The sequence below is a fragment of the Citrus clementina genome, unplaced genomic scaffold (genome assembly GCF_000493195.1).
Source record: "Citrus clementina cultivar Clemenules unplaced genomic scaffold, Citrus_clementina_v1.0 scaffold_2, whole genome shotgun sequence".
Classification (NCBI taxonomy): domain Eukaryota; kingdom Viridiplantae; phylum Streptophyta; class Magnoliopsida; order Sapindales; family Rutaceae; genus Citrus; species Citrus x clementina.
Genome location: NW_006262688.1, coordinates 17945045 through 17959956, shown reverse-complemented (window position 1 = coordinate 17959956; position 14912 = coordinate 17945045). Strand labels below are relative to the sequence as shown.

Here is a 14912-nt window from a genome sequence, read left to right as displayed (position 1 = left end):
GATCAAGAGTAGTACAAATAATTAACATTCAATAATAATTTGAAATTGTTTATGAAGCTAGGAATGAGAATTGTCATTCATACTTGCGTTTGCGGATATACGATATGTTCATGCTGATGAACTGACAGAAACTGTCCAACAATTCATACACAGCCATTATGTTTTCATCTTGGAACAATTGTTCAGCCTGAGAAACGACAGTAAAGATCAAAGATTACAAAAGCAATATAAAGTAATCTATCATGCAGCATATTTTAAAAAGGAGGGAAAAAAACAGGGGAGTAGATCTAAATTCATCAGGAAAAACTGCACACTTAATGTACCCGGCTGAAGGCAGTTTCTTCATGGCCAGTTTTGATGAGCTCGGCCAAGTCCTCTCTTAAAAGTCTCACCATCGAGCATCGCTTATTCTTCAGCAACTTGAGGCGGCATTGGAGCTGCTTTATAAGCTTCTTACTGCAATAAGAAATCTCATGCAAACATGATAAGCATTAGGAACAAATGAACCAGACTACTGGAATTTCTCAAAGTTGTAGAATAAGCACCATTTTGAAGCTTTTCGCCATCCGAACAAGAAGCCAAACATATTTGATACTTCAAAACACTTGGCGAGTAGCTGAGAAAGCTGGCTCTTACCTGTAACATTGACTAGAAAAAAATGGAGAAAACATTGTACTTGAGTTCGTGAAGGTGTGCTTTTAGCTGGTGAATTGTGAAAACTGAAGAAAAGAAAGTTGAGGGCAACTGAAGCAGCAAGACAGTTGAGCTGGGTTTCAGTACCGGAATTTTGTGGGTATTAATTTTAGGAGGAGTGGGTTTGAAAAATGAGAAAATAGTGGCACGAGACAGTTCTGATTTTTTGGGGAAACTGCTCCACTACACAGAAGTTATCGGGACACATGTCAAGTACCTAAATAACTATAATTTGTTTGATGGATCAGAGACTCCAGCTTCTTAATTTTAAACTCAATTGATCAAATCCTCATAGCTAATACTCTTCATGTTGAAGATATAGCAATAACAGTAACATCATCCCTTGTTTTGACAAAGTTATCTGCAATTGGGTGAGTTCTGATAAGCCAACTATAATTTCTTATAAAAAACTTTAAAAGTGGACGATATTAGAAGACTTTTGATTTTTGATCATGATATGGAAGGCTCTCAGTACGATGAAACGAAAGCCTGAGCCAACAGGCACAGCCAAGTTGGTTTGGTCCATGTGATAATCCTTAAATCACACGCACTGACACGGTGATCCCAATTGCTCATTATTTGTTGTTGTCGGATAAAGGTGAAATATATAAAAAACGACTGCATGTTTGTTAGCACATGACATTGCAGTCAAAGGAATAGGTAATCAAACCCACATATCTTTTAATATCTATAGTTGGGCTGGTGACCAAACTGATATTGGCATGCAATTGTTGCAGAGGTGAAGTGGGGTCGTTTTGTTTAGGCATGAGAAGAACGCTAAGTCATAAAGGTTATGACTTTCACCAACTCTCATATCATTTTATTATATTACCACATGCTTTCTGGAGCAACAACACATGAAAGAATATGCGTAATCATTTGTTCAATTTGTTCTATACATGCTAACTAGTTCTTTAATTCATTTGATTGTGTGTAAAGTTCTGAATATTAGCGAGCATTACTTTAGAAGGCTGTTCTTTTTGCTTGTGAAGAGTCGCAAATATTTCTTGTTCTGTGACCAAATTATTTATGTTATCCACAAAACTGGGAATTAATTCATCCAGAAGTGGGGGGAAGAAAAGAAAAAAAGAATCAATGGCAACCGAAGGAAAATACAAGATGGCGTGTTATTTAATCTAAAGTTTTATACACTAGAGGTAGAGGAATTTTTAATCTGTTTCTTCTCCTTTACCAAAATCCAGAGGAGATTTAAAAATGCCAAAGATTCCAATTTATATGACAAAGGAGCCGGCATCTAACTCTTGTCTACGCTTCTTTAACTTCTACTTGAAGCAGTCTAATCACGGCTTACACAACAATGTTGCTACTATCATTTAACATTAACCACGACAATAATCAATAACTTCAAATTGCATATTAGAAAATCAATAAACATATATAAACATCTCCAAATCTAACTTTAAATCATAAGCTACACCTGTATACATAGACATAATATTTGTTTTCTGTTTCATTGATTGGCAACTGATGATCCATGACAATACAGTGCAAAATCTGAATTGTTCTCTGAAAAATGAAACAAACTGGCTGAATGCTACTCTGCTTCTCTCTTCCTCCCCAAAAAAGAATGGCATCAAATTGAGTGTTGAAGAAAGTAATATGAATGGTGAGTCCATTTCAAAGCAAACCATACTTATAGCTGGATGATATAATACCAATTTTCTTGTCTTTTTCCAAGCTATCAACAATCATACTGATGTTAACATTAATTACGACCTCCTTCAACGGAATCCGCCCTAATTCAACAATAATGGGTGCCTTCACTACAATCAGCAAAGGAATTTTCCCTTGTTTCTTGTCTTCTGCAAGTGATTCTTGAAATTCTGAACTAAACTCAGTCTTTCCTTGCAATGGAATATTGATACGTTTTATACTCTTGTAGCCTTGGTAGAATTCTGAAACCTTTCCTGAACAAATTGTTTTATCAATGTAGTTCATAGTAACCGAGCTGCCCTTCTCATATTGTAAGCTAATCAAATCACTGGGATTCTCAGCTCTAACAATCACGTTTATTTCAGTATTGAGGCTTAAATCTGGAAGCACATTGAAAGCCTCGACCTTGAATTCTTCAATTCTATACTTAGGAATATCAATCTTAAACGTGGCATAAATAACATAACCAGCAATGCTGAAAGCGATGATTAAGAAGAAGAGGCAGCAGTAGCAAAAACATATGCATTTGAGACAACAATTTCCACTTGATGATCGGTCCTGATAACTGGGGTAACGAGGGGGATTGCGCCGCTGAGGTGGGGGCCTTAGGCCATTGGTTTCATTGAGCATGACATATTTTGGGGGTAATGGGGGTGCAGACATGTTTTCAGATGCCTGAACGTCGTCCCTTTTGTGGACATTGTCCATCAAACAATGGGAGAAAAATGAAAGACTCTTCCTGTTCTTCTCCGCCGAAATCTTTGGGGAGAGCTTCAGGGAGAGAATGATGGCACACTCTGAATTTTTGTGTTGGCTCCATTATTCAAGGAATTTCTTACATGTGTATGGATGTGAATTAAATTTCATTGCATAGCTGTCTTCGGCTGCTAAATTAGACCACATGGTCTTTATCTTTCTATTTTAGAGTCTCAAGTTTGTAGAGTATATTGTTCTTTTGCAAACAAATATTTTTCAATAACAATAACTAATTAGTGCCCCTCATTTTTTTTGCTTCTGGACATTTTCAATTCAGATCAGAATTGATATTTGAGAAAAGAAATGAAAATTTAGAACAATTGAGCGAAAAATCTATCATCAAATAGTAGTTCTAACTTGCAACAAAAAATATTTAATGTATAAACTAAAGAACAGGTATTGCAATGACGTGTTGCCACTCAAGCTTAATGGAGTAATAACATAGGGGTCCTTAATATTATATGTTTTCACAGAAAAGATCATATGTTTTCTAATTGTATCAAACAGGTGATCCCTGACCCAGACCCAGTGACCCCCCAGCTTAATTCGAAATTATTGCTACATATTTACAGATAAAAAATTATGGCAAAGAAAGATGAAGAAATAATGTTAGGTAACTTATTAAAGCAAGCTTCACTGAATCAAAAATTCAGAAAAATTTCCTAACCAGCGGCGATGAGGCGGCGATGGAATTTCTGGAGTTACAAGACCCCAAAGAATTGATACGCACACAGGCTACCATAGACACAAAAGCAGTCTTGACTTTTACCACAGCTTTCTTCAACTTCTGTGATGGACTAGACTGTCCCAAGTTTTCCGTTGATGCTAGCTTGTACGTTTTCAGAAATATTTGCCTCTGCTTCGCTCTTTTACGTCTGTAACTAAGCGACTTCATCTCCTTTCTTCTCCTGGAAAAATTTCTCCGATGTTGAAAATCTTCAGAACCCAGTTCTGATATGAGCTCATAGTCATAAACATTGCATCTCCGGCTAAAGTTGTGGCCAAATTTGCTGGTGGGGTTGCGCGCAAGAGCATCCATTGCTCTGCTGCTGAAGACACTTTTACTGACTATGAATGATGCCATTTATACTCGTTTTGATTGCTAATTATTAAATTTTCAAATCAACTTTCTTCGTTCTTTCTTGGCGGGCGCGCGTAGACCGTAAAATTTGTACCCGAAGTCAACCGTTAAATTTGCACACTATTTGATTTGATTTGAAATATTACACGTGGCATTTCTTGATGTAAGCATAAGGAGAAACAATAAAATATTACAAACGATTATTGACCATTGACTGACAAAATTTTGCATAATCAGCATGATTTGATATAAAGTATAAATTTTTCTGTTTTTCTCCATTTAAGCAATTGATTGAAAAGGAACAAGTAGCTGTAGTTGTAGTATTTGTTAAAATACAACAAATATTGCATTTGGAATTTCTGGATGCCTTTCTCAGTTAAAAATTCAAATAACCTGTTCAATGTGTGCGAGAGAATTATTATTATTATAGGCAAATTTTGACCAAGATCAGTGTGAATCTGTACCTAGGTAGAGAAATCTTGAAACAAATTGAGTTCTCATTAACAAATAAATGGTGCGTATCTCAATTCTCACCTAAAAACTATTTGGAATCAATCAATTTAGAAGGGTCCAATTATCTCGCCACCGTGGTAAGTAATCCTGATAATTTGTCATCTTCTGGAGTTTGCCTTCAGATTAACCGCTATAAAATTAAATATTAAGCCAAAGTAAGTGTCGCATGCATGATGCATCAATGAGTTAGACATCAAATTAAATATTAAGCCAAAGCAATAACCTTGATTAAGTTGATGTAATTAAAGATTATTTGAGGTTATTGTTGAGGGCGTTTAGCAGAACGAAAAATTATCTTATTTTACTGATAGCTTTGAATAATATGAAAAAATTTAGTTTTTCAAAATCTAATTTTGAAAATAAATTTTATCCTTAATAAATTTTCATGTATTAAATAAACCCAAAACTATCATTATTTAATTTAGAAACATTATCAGCAAATATATAAAGTAATCATTATCATAATGAGTTTTTATTTTACATTTATAAGTTTTTTATTTTTTCAATAATTTTTATATTTATTTACTTGTTTTACCTTTCATTTACAAGTTTTATGTTTTATTTACATAATTTATATTTTATTTACATATTTAATGTTGATTTACAAGTTTTATGTTACATTTGTAAATTTTTGTTTTGTTTACTAATAATGCACCAATTTACTATTCTTATATTAATTTACTTGTTTTACCTTTCATTTACATAAGTTATGTTTTATTTTATACTTAATGTTGATTTACAAGTTTTATATTATATTTATAAGTTTTTGTTTTGTTAACCAATAATATACCAATTTACCACTCCTTTATTAATTTACTTCTTTTACCCTCTATTTACAAGTACTATTTTTCTTTTAACGTAATTAATGTTTTATTTTACACTAAATATTGATTTATAAGTTTTATGATACATTTTTAATTTTTAATTTTGTTTAATAAAGATACACCAACTTACCATTCCTATGTTAATTTACTATTTTTCCTTCCATTTATAAGTCTTATGTTTAATTTGCTTAATTTATGTTTTATTTGACATTTATTGTTGATTTACAAGTTTTATATTATATTTGTAAGTTTTTTTTATTTACCATTGATACACTAATTTACCACTCCTATATTAACTTTCTTATTTTACCATCCATTTACAAGTCTTATACTCTATTTATGTAATTTATGTTTTATTTTATACTTAATATTGTTTTAGAAGTTTTATGTTGATTTACTTGTGTTATGTTTTATTTACATAATTCATGTTTAAATACGTTATTGATGCCATGATTTTAATTCTAGCATCATAAAATGACCCATAATTTAAGTATTTTCTGTTGGGAAAATATGCTCTTTAAAAGCATATGTGTTTATTTAATTGTAATAAACATTTTTTCTGATTAATAAAATTAATGAGGTATTTTATTCAAATATCTTAATTGCATTAATATTTTGATCAAAATCCATTTAATCATATTATATGTATTTATGTGATCACCATGTGGATTCACAGAAGACATAAATATAAGTTATCTCATGATTAAATAAATTTAGTTCGCAGTTGATAAATAAAGTTGGGCACTTTATTTAGGTATAGACTGTAATGAATTCATTGAATGATTTGTCTTAATCATGTATGAATTTATTAATGTAGTACGACTACATTGAACAGGATTACATATGAGATTTAATTAACATTGAAATGACTGTCAGACTTATTAAATCTCATAGGCATTGATTTTACTGTAATCTTAATCTTGAGTTAATTATGATTTCATGATTGTAATTGTTATTCCATTTGAGTTACAATGGGCATGACACATTCTTGTGGTCAAGATTACCCGGTATCTTGGTGGGAGCAATTATGAGTATTGGAGTTATGGATTAACAATATAGAATTTGTACAACACATCTCTTGATGAGTTTTCGGCACTTGATCATAGAATTATCTGGTCAGAGTGTGTCAACATATTTAGTATGTTGAAAATGATCATTAGAGAAAACCAGTAAGTATCAAGGAACAAGATGTTATTAAATTGATTAGACAGTTGAGATATCAATTTAATTAACGATGTGGTACAAAGGGTTGTGCAGTAAAGAAATCAATGTGGCTTGGGACGAATTATTATTCGAGCATACAATTATGGAGGTCAATTCCAAATCTACTCCACTAAAATAATTAGGCTAGTTTAATTACAGGCTTAATTGCTATAGCCACTATTGTATGTTCCCAAATGATCCATGGGTTAGCTCATTTAATTGACTGCACCACTACTGGACTAATAAGTAAGATAACTAGCTATTTGGGTCAAAAGCCTAAATATATCTTTTAGTGAGAGGCTCCATTTAATTAGCTTGTGTATAAGGGGCCTTATGTTATTTTACAAAGTGGGTCCCCTATAGAAAAAGCAAGTAACGTGAGTTTTGTTTTTTGATTATTTGGAACCTAAGGTTTTCACTAAAGGGAGATATAAAAGGCTTATTTTCTCTAAAGAAAAAGACAGAAGTCACTTTATATAGATCAGAGAAAAAGATTTTTCTCTCTATTGTTGAGAGAAAAATTTTCTCGTGCTAGTTGCTTTGGTAGTGATAAAGGCGCGCACACGTCAAGTGCAGATCAAACCTGAGTCATAACCTGAAAGATCATTGGTGCCAGTTCGTGTTCTAACAAGCGTGGTGGTGACGGATCGTGATCTAACAGAAATGGTGGTAAAGGATCGTGATCTGGAAGCCTAAATCATTTCAGCGGAAAAAGCCAAATCGGATTTTCAAGGTACGATTTCTAGATTACAAATTCTTATATATTATATGAGAGCGATCTTAAAAATGTTTTATAAAAATTTAAAAACCTGATTTTTCCACAACAATTGGTATCAGAGCCATCTCATATTAATATATAAGAATTTCGTATGAAATTAATCTTGATATTTATGTATTAGAGTGGCACAATTTATTCAGATGTATATTATTTGTTTAATATATGAATAAAGCATGTTTATGGTTTGTCTTAATTCATGGTTAGATTTTCCGTTTATTTTTTCTTTGGATCTGTAACAAGAGGGGTGGTCTTTTATCACCATGTTTCCCTCTTGATTTATTTTACTGTTATAGAATTTTTGTAAGCCAAAATTGGCCTAGGAAATTTGTAAATCAATCACTGGAATTAATCACGTGACAACAGATTAAAGGAATAGAGGCTGGAAATTTCAGAAGCATGCTGCCAGCAGCCATGCACAACAGCAACGCGCGCGCCCCGCGTGGGCAGCAGCGCGCGCTGCACGCCCAGCAGTTGTCGCATGCGCGCTGCAAGCGCGCTATGTGCGCAGTGGCTGGCAGCTGCAGCACGCGATCAGTAGCTGCAGCGTTCAACCAGCAGCGCGAGCGTGGGTTGGAAGAGCACGCGCGCAGGCTGCTGGCGGAGGGGAAGAAGAAGAAAGAAAAATATGGATTTTAGGGTTTCATAATTTTTATCATTGAGGTCCCTATGGTTCTGTAATTTTTCTTTTGGGCAGAAACGTATTAATTTTTTTGCGTTAAAGTCCAAAAATAATTTTGGGCTTAATAAATCCTAGTTTTAGGCCCAATTTTAATTGGGCTTAATGGATTAAAATGCATAGATAAAATTGAATACATTAAATTTATTTTTGGTCCAAAAGTTTTATTTTAATAAAAAAAATTATTTATTTATTTATTTCCTTTCAAAATTAAAATTGGACCAATTATAAATTTTAAAACTCAATTTCCCCTAGTCCATTAACAAAGACAAGCTTATGGAAGATGGACATTGACAAGAAGCCCAATGAAGATTAGGCTTAGGGTTAATGTATTTTTCATTATTAGGAAAGCTATGAATTAAGATTATTTAATTGTTTTTCTATATGTTATGTTTTGGATGATAAGATGCCATGATAACATGTCATATAGAATAGGAGGTGTCACTCTATGCATAATGATACATGTCATTCATTAATTTTGAATTTCATTATATTGTTTGAAATTTGCATATGCTTAATAATATTTGATATCATCTAGATAATATTATAGGAAACATGCAATTAACAATATGTATGTTTTAAAAAGGAAAAACCAATTTTAAAATATTGAGTGGGAGAGGAAAAATTCAAGATAATTTTCCCACGGGCTCCATTGTTAGTTCAATAATAAAATTATACACATACCTCGACTTCATGATACGGTGATGCTCCCTTCGGAGGGTATATATATTAGATATTTTATTTGATGAACTTCTTCAAAGATAAAATTGAAATATTTTTCAATCGATTGTTCACCCCAACGGTGACTATTGATATAAAAATTACGTAGATTGAAACAATGGTTATACACTCAACTAAAATTTGTTATTAACCTTCCCAACGAAGCTCTGTTAACAAATTTAGGCCCAAAAAGGATAACGATAATTATTTATCATGTCTCTACATGAAAGTAAATAATCCAATGGGTAATTGGCTCTAGTAAGTATAGACATGACTTCCCCAACGGATAGCTTGTCAAAGCGGAATTAGATTATCGTTACAATAAATTAAAATGCATTTATGGTTTTATGCATTTTTGTCATTTATTGTGAATATTATTTCAAATTATTTATGCATGGATGTTTTATTTTCAGAAAATGTCTTCTCTGAGCCCATTTACTATTATTCTGAGTCAAAACAAACTCACCGGAGAGAACTATATATATTGGAAAAGATATCTATTCATTGTCCTGATTGCTGAAAATTATAAATATGTCTTAACCCAGCCATGCCCTCCAGTTCCAGCGGATGATGCTCATAGAAATCAGAGGAGGCTTTATGAGAAATGGCAAAAGGCCAATGAAATGGCAAAATGCTACATTTCAGCCTCGATTTCTAATATTCTGCAGACCAAACATTAGAACTTGGAGACTGCCACTGAAATAATGGATAGTCTCCAACAGATGTTCGGGCAGAGTACTCGCTCTGCGAGACAAGCAGCGCTGAAAGGAATTATGAACAGTAAAATGGGGAAGGGCACAAGAGTTCGTGATCATGTCCTCAAAATGATGGACTATTTGAATGAGGTTGAGATTCAGGGAGTACAAATCGATGATAACTTAAAGATTGACATGGTGCTAGAATCTCTTCTAAAAACATTCAAGGAGTTTAAGGTCAATTATAACATGAACAAAAGAAACTGAAATGCAAGTTACGCAACCCAAGAGGGGGGGTGAATTGAGTTTTTAAAAATTATGCAATACAATTCGCACAAAAAATTAATCTAACGCCTTAATGGAATAGAAAACAATAAATTCAAACAAGCATAAAAATGAAAGAGTAAGGGAAAAGAAAAACAAACACAGGGATTTTCACGTGGTTCGGCAATTCTCGCCTACGTCCATGCCTCCAACCCAACCAAGCTCGATGATTTCACTATCCAAGCCTCCCAAGGCTTTAAGTTCTTACAATTGACTTCCAAGGTGTCAATGAACCTTTACAATCAAGAGATTATCTCCCCAATCTCTTCACCCTAAGTGTTTCTCACACTTACACACTCACAATTTAATAAGAAATGAAAATTACAACAAAAACTCTCTTTAAGAGTGGATATGCAAATAATAGCTCAACAATGATTCAATCAATGATGATTTCCATTTTGGAAGCTCAATATATGTTGTATGATCTTATATTTACTTGCATTAGTTGTTAGAATGAAGTTTGAGTTGAGTTTTTATAGTTAAAACTCGAAAACTAGCCGTTATAGGTAAATTCCCGCACCCAAACGGTTAGCCGCTTGATTTATCCGGCTAGCCGCTTAGGAACAGTGATATTACCGTTATTTTTGAATTTTGCTACAGTAACACTGTTTACTAAAATTACACTTTGGCCTAAAACTTTCTATAATTATACTATAGCCTAAAACGTCATAAAACTTTACAAATAGGTCTAATTTCAGAATTTCCCAAGAATAGTTGACTTTCCAAAATTTTTTGAAATTATGATATGGCCCCAAAGATATTATTATTTCGCAAAAAGGTCCTTTTCAACATATTGCCCATTTTTTTAAAGTTCTCAAAACCTTTCACTTTAGTCCAAAATATTCATAAATTATAGTATGGCCCAAAACATTTCAAATGTTTGTAAAACGTCCAACTCCGAAATTTAATAATAATACTTATTAAAATCAAAGATTTTAAAACTTAGCATTTAAGTCCAAATTACTCAAATCCACAAAATGCTTTACTTTATAAAAATAAATCTTTTAGTTTATGAAAAGTATTTAATTAAATTAATCTCTTGAGCTTCTCAAATGCTAAATCATGCATCAATTAAATCATACCAGCTTTACAAGAATTTATCGCACTAATTTATTCGTTGAGCTCTAAATTTTATTCTTGATTTCGCCGTTTGTCCGTTGAGTGTCTTGAGCTTGATTTCACTTGATTCACTTGCATAAATATTACCCTTAAAAAACTAGTGAAAATGTAAAATACAATATCTATTAAATCACTTAATACATATGTTTGTTATCATCAAAATTACATTATGAGTAGCCCTTTAGGCTAACAATCTCCCCATTTTTTATGATGACAAACATCTCATGTATTTTGACATTTATACTCCCCCTTAATACATGGCATATATAATTGAAGACATAAATCAAAATTAAAACAAAAACTCCCCCTGAATATATGATTTATGATAATTTGTAAGCTCCCCCTTAATATTTCAAAACCATGCATAAATACTTGAAATACAAAATACGTATTACATGTCTCCGAATTCAAAATACATGATCTCTCCCCCTTCATCATCAAAAATTGCTAGAAATTAATGCTAAGACCGATAATATATTAATGGATAATCGAGAAACATGAATATACGACCAATTAAAAATTTTAACCAAAATGATATTTTTCAAAAACTTATCATATGTATCTCTTCTTTTAAAAAAAAGAAGAAGATAGATATATGCAATTTGAAACAAGATCATAAAAAATAATTCAATGAAGATATTACCCATTTTGTGCGAGCAAAAATTTCGGCAGAGTCTCCCCTTAAAAATGAACAAATCTTCAAATACACAACATGGTTAAAAACACTTCCATATAAGCTTAAACAAAACCAACAACTCCACCAAGTCATCAAGCAACACAAAAGAATTAAGCATATAATTAACCAAAGAGTTATAATATTCCAAGAATCCGAAAACATCATCCAAATATAACATATCCGAAGATCAAATAACAAGCATCCTTAATTCACAAATTAAAAACAACATATTTAAATATCAAACAACAAGATGTCATCCGCAAATGAAAAACAACAATGCATAGAGAGATGTAGTGCAGAGTGACGAATAAAAAATAAAAATAGAGTGCTAAGGAGATGGTAGATGTGATGAAGAGGATGGTGGTGGAAATCCAAGAGCTGCAAAAAGTTGCTGCTGGCCATCAAGAAGCTGCTGCTGTTGAGCAAAGAGACGCTCTCGCTCGGAAATGGACTGAAGTTGAAAAGCTTCAAGCATAGACTGAAGTTTGTCTTGCCGCTTAGAAAGTGAATCCACTTTAGTTAACAGTTGCTGCAACGGATCCTCAGAGTCAGCTGAAGTAAAGTGGGAAGGGCCCTCGGAAGGTGGAGGATGTGAGAGATATGGAGCACTAAGATTACGAAGCAAGTGTGGGGGACGGACATCGTTAAAGAAACGATGATCTGAAGGAGCAAGTTCCGTAACCTTTTTGTTTCTTTGATCTTTATGCCAGCTATCATGCCTCCAATAAAAACCCAGATTAGCGATTGAATCATCGCCTAATTCCCTCGAATTCAAGGAGATTGACTCGGTTATAAGGACATGGAAATACTCTAGAATTCGGGTAATAATACTAGTAAATGGAAGGGATCTTTTGGCTAAGCTGGGAGTATTAAGCATATGATGAAGGATAATATACCTAATATTTAGCACCCTCTCCTCTAGAATGCAGTCCAAAATGGCTACATCTAAACGACTAACTTCATCCGCATGACCAGCCCTAGGAGTAATAACATGATGAAGAACATAATGAAAGATTCAAGTTTGAAGAGGTAAGGCTTGAGATTTCAAAGGTGAGTTACAGAACGCAGTAGACAAATCACGCCGTCGACAAATTTTTCGAACGGCATTCTCAAGTCAAAACCAAGGTTCTTTGATTTTGGCTCTAGCACTATATAGTTCCAATCGCTTATTTGGAGTTCTAAGGATAGAATTTAGCAAAGCAACATCAAATTCAATATGAACTCCCCCAACATTAGTAACAATTCTATTCGAAACTTCCGTATCCATATTCGAATAAAAAACCTTGACTAAATGTTCATAATAATGTTCATTAACAACCAACACATTCTTCCATCCCATAGCAATAAGGAAATCTTTAAGGGATTTATCACAAATTTCTAAATTATCCATATTACTGAGATTGACAAAATAAGGTATAATGACCGACCTTGCCTTGAAATTGTCGAGAAAACGTTTCCAAAGCATGGGTCGTGGAAAATGAATCAACATAAATTCTGAATTATCGCCATGATCATCCTTACGCTTCTTGGCCACGTGTTTTCCCTTGGACATGTCACCACCCGCCATTGTTGGAAGAAAAAAGAGCTTAAAAATACAATTTCGGGTTTAACAAAATTTGAGTGAAATGGATTTGTTTGAGGCAAGAAAATCAATGCTAGAGATGAATGAGGCTAATTTATGATGTAGATTGAATTAGAAATGGACTAAAGGAAGCTTGAAAATGAAGAGAGAGAAACAGGTAGAGTGAGAATTTTTGATTTTGTGTTTTATGTGGAGAATTGATGAAATGTTGTTTTAAGAGTGAAAATTGAAGGAGTAATGGATGAATAATGATTTAAGTGATTGATTTTAATAAGAAAATGAGTGAAAGATGAAGAGATTTGAGAAAGAAAATGGAGAACACTATTCACGCGTGAATAAGATGATGAAGAACAAGTGAAGAAATCATGATGGAGAAGTGTTTAATGAAGATGAAATGCATGGGTATTAGTTTGAATGGTTGATTTGGGCATAAAAATGGATGAAAAAGGAAGAAATTGGAAGTGAAAATGGATGGGCTGTTCACGGTTTTGAATGAAAGAGAGACCAAGTGCAGAAAACTAACGAAGGAAGAAGAAGAAGCAAAAAAAAAATGACTCCAACCCGTGACCAAGCAGCTAGCCGCTTGCTCTCGGGTTTGGGACAGTCTCCAATCGGCTAGCCGCTTGGAACAGGCGCCTAGCCTCCTAGTGGCTGTCCATCTGCACAATAATTACTTTCCAGTTAGTTTCGATCAATTCCGTGACCATTTGTGATACCGAAACATCTCAAGAGCCAATTTAATGCATGATTCATGATTTTAAACATCCAAAAGATGATTAATTCAAACTAATAATCCATCCAACAAACATATATTCATGAAGCACATAAGCATTCAAAAATTAATAAATCAAACACCTCATATATCTAACATGGGCAAACACTTCATAAACATTAACAATCATCAAGCAAACAATTTTAATAGATTCAATAACATAAATAGAGATGTTAATGCAAAAATTTCATCATCCCAAGTTCATGCCGAATTTTTGAAAATTGTTCTTCGCAAAGGGGTTTTGTAAAAATATCGGCAAGTTGTTTTTCCGTAGAGATAAATTCTAATGCAATATCACCCTTTTGTACATGATCTCTCAAGAAATGATGCCTAATCTCTATATGCTTGGTTCTAGAATGCTGAATGGGATTCTTTGAAAGATTTATGGCACTAGTATTATCACACTTGATAGGAATTTGTTCAAGATTAATACCATAGTCTTTAAGTGTTTGTTTCATCCAAAGTGCTTGTGCACAACAACTACCTGCGGCAATATATTTCGCCTCAGTAGTTGAGAGTGCCACCAAATTTTGTTTCTTACTAAACCATGAAACAAGTGAATGATCAAGAAAATGGCAAGTTCCACTAGTACTTTTCCTATTGACCTTGTAACCGGCAAAATCGGCATCTGAATAACAAGTTAAATCTATATGAGTTCCTCTAGGATACCAAAGGCCAATATCTATGGTTCCACTCAAATAACGAAAAATTCTTTTAACAGCAAGCAAATGAGATTTCTTGGGACATGATTGAAATCTTGCACACAAACATACACTAAACATGATATTGGGTCTACTTGCGGTTAAGTAAAGTAAAGAGCTCTTGA

General features: G+C 33.3%; 1 protein-coding gene across 1 annotated transcript; it reads right to left on the bottom strand.

The window, feature by feature from the left end:
* Nucleotides 1-2331: 2331 nt before the first annotated feature.
* LOC18052643 (NDR1/HIN1-like protein 6) lies at nt 2332-3075 on the bottom strand. The gene has a single exon (XM_006447278.2). It carries the CDS (start codon nt 3073-3075, stop codon nt 2332-2334), a length of 744 nt encoding a protein of 247 aa, XP_006447341.2.
* Nucleotides 3076-14912: the final 11837 nt, after the last annotated feature.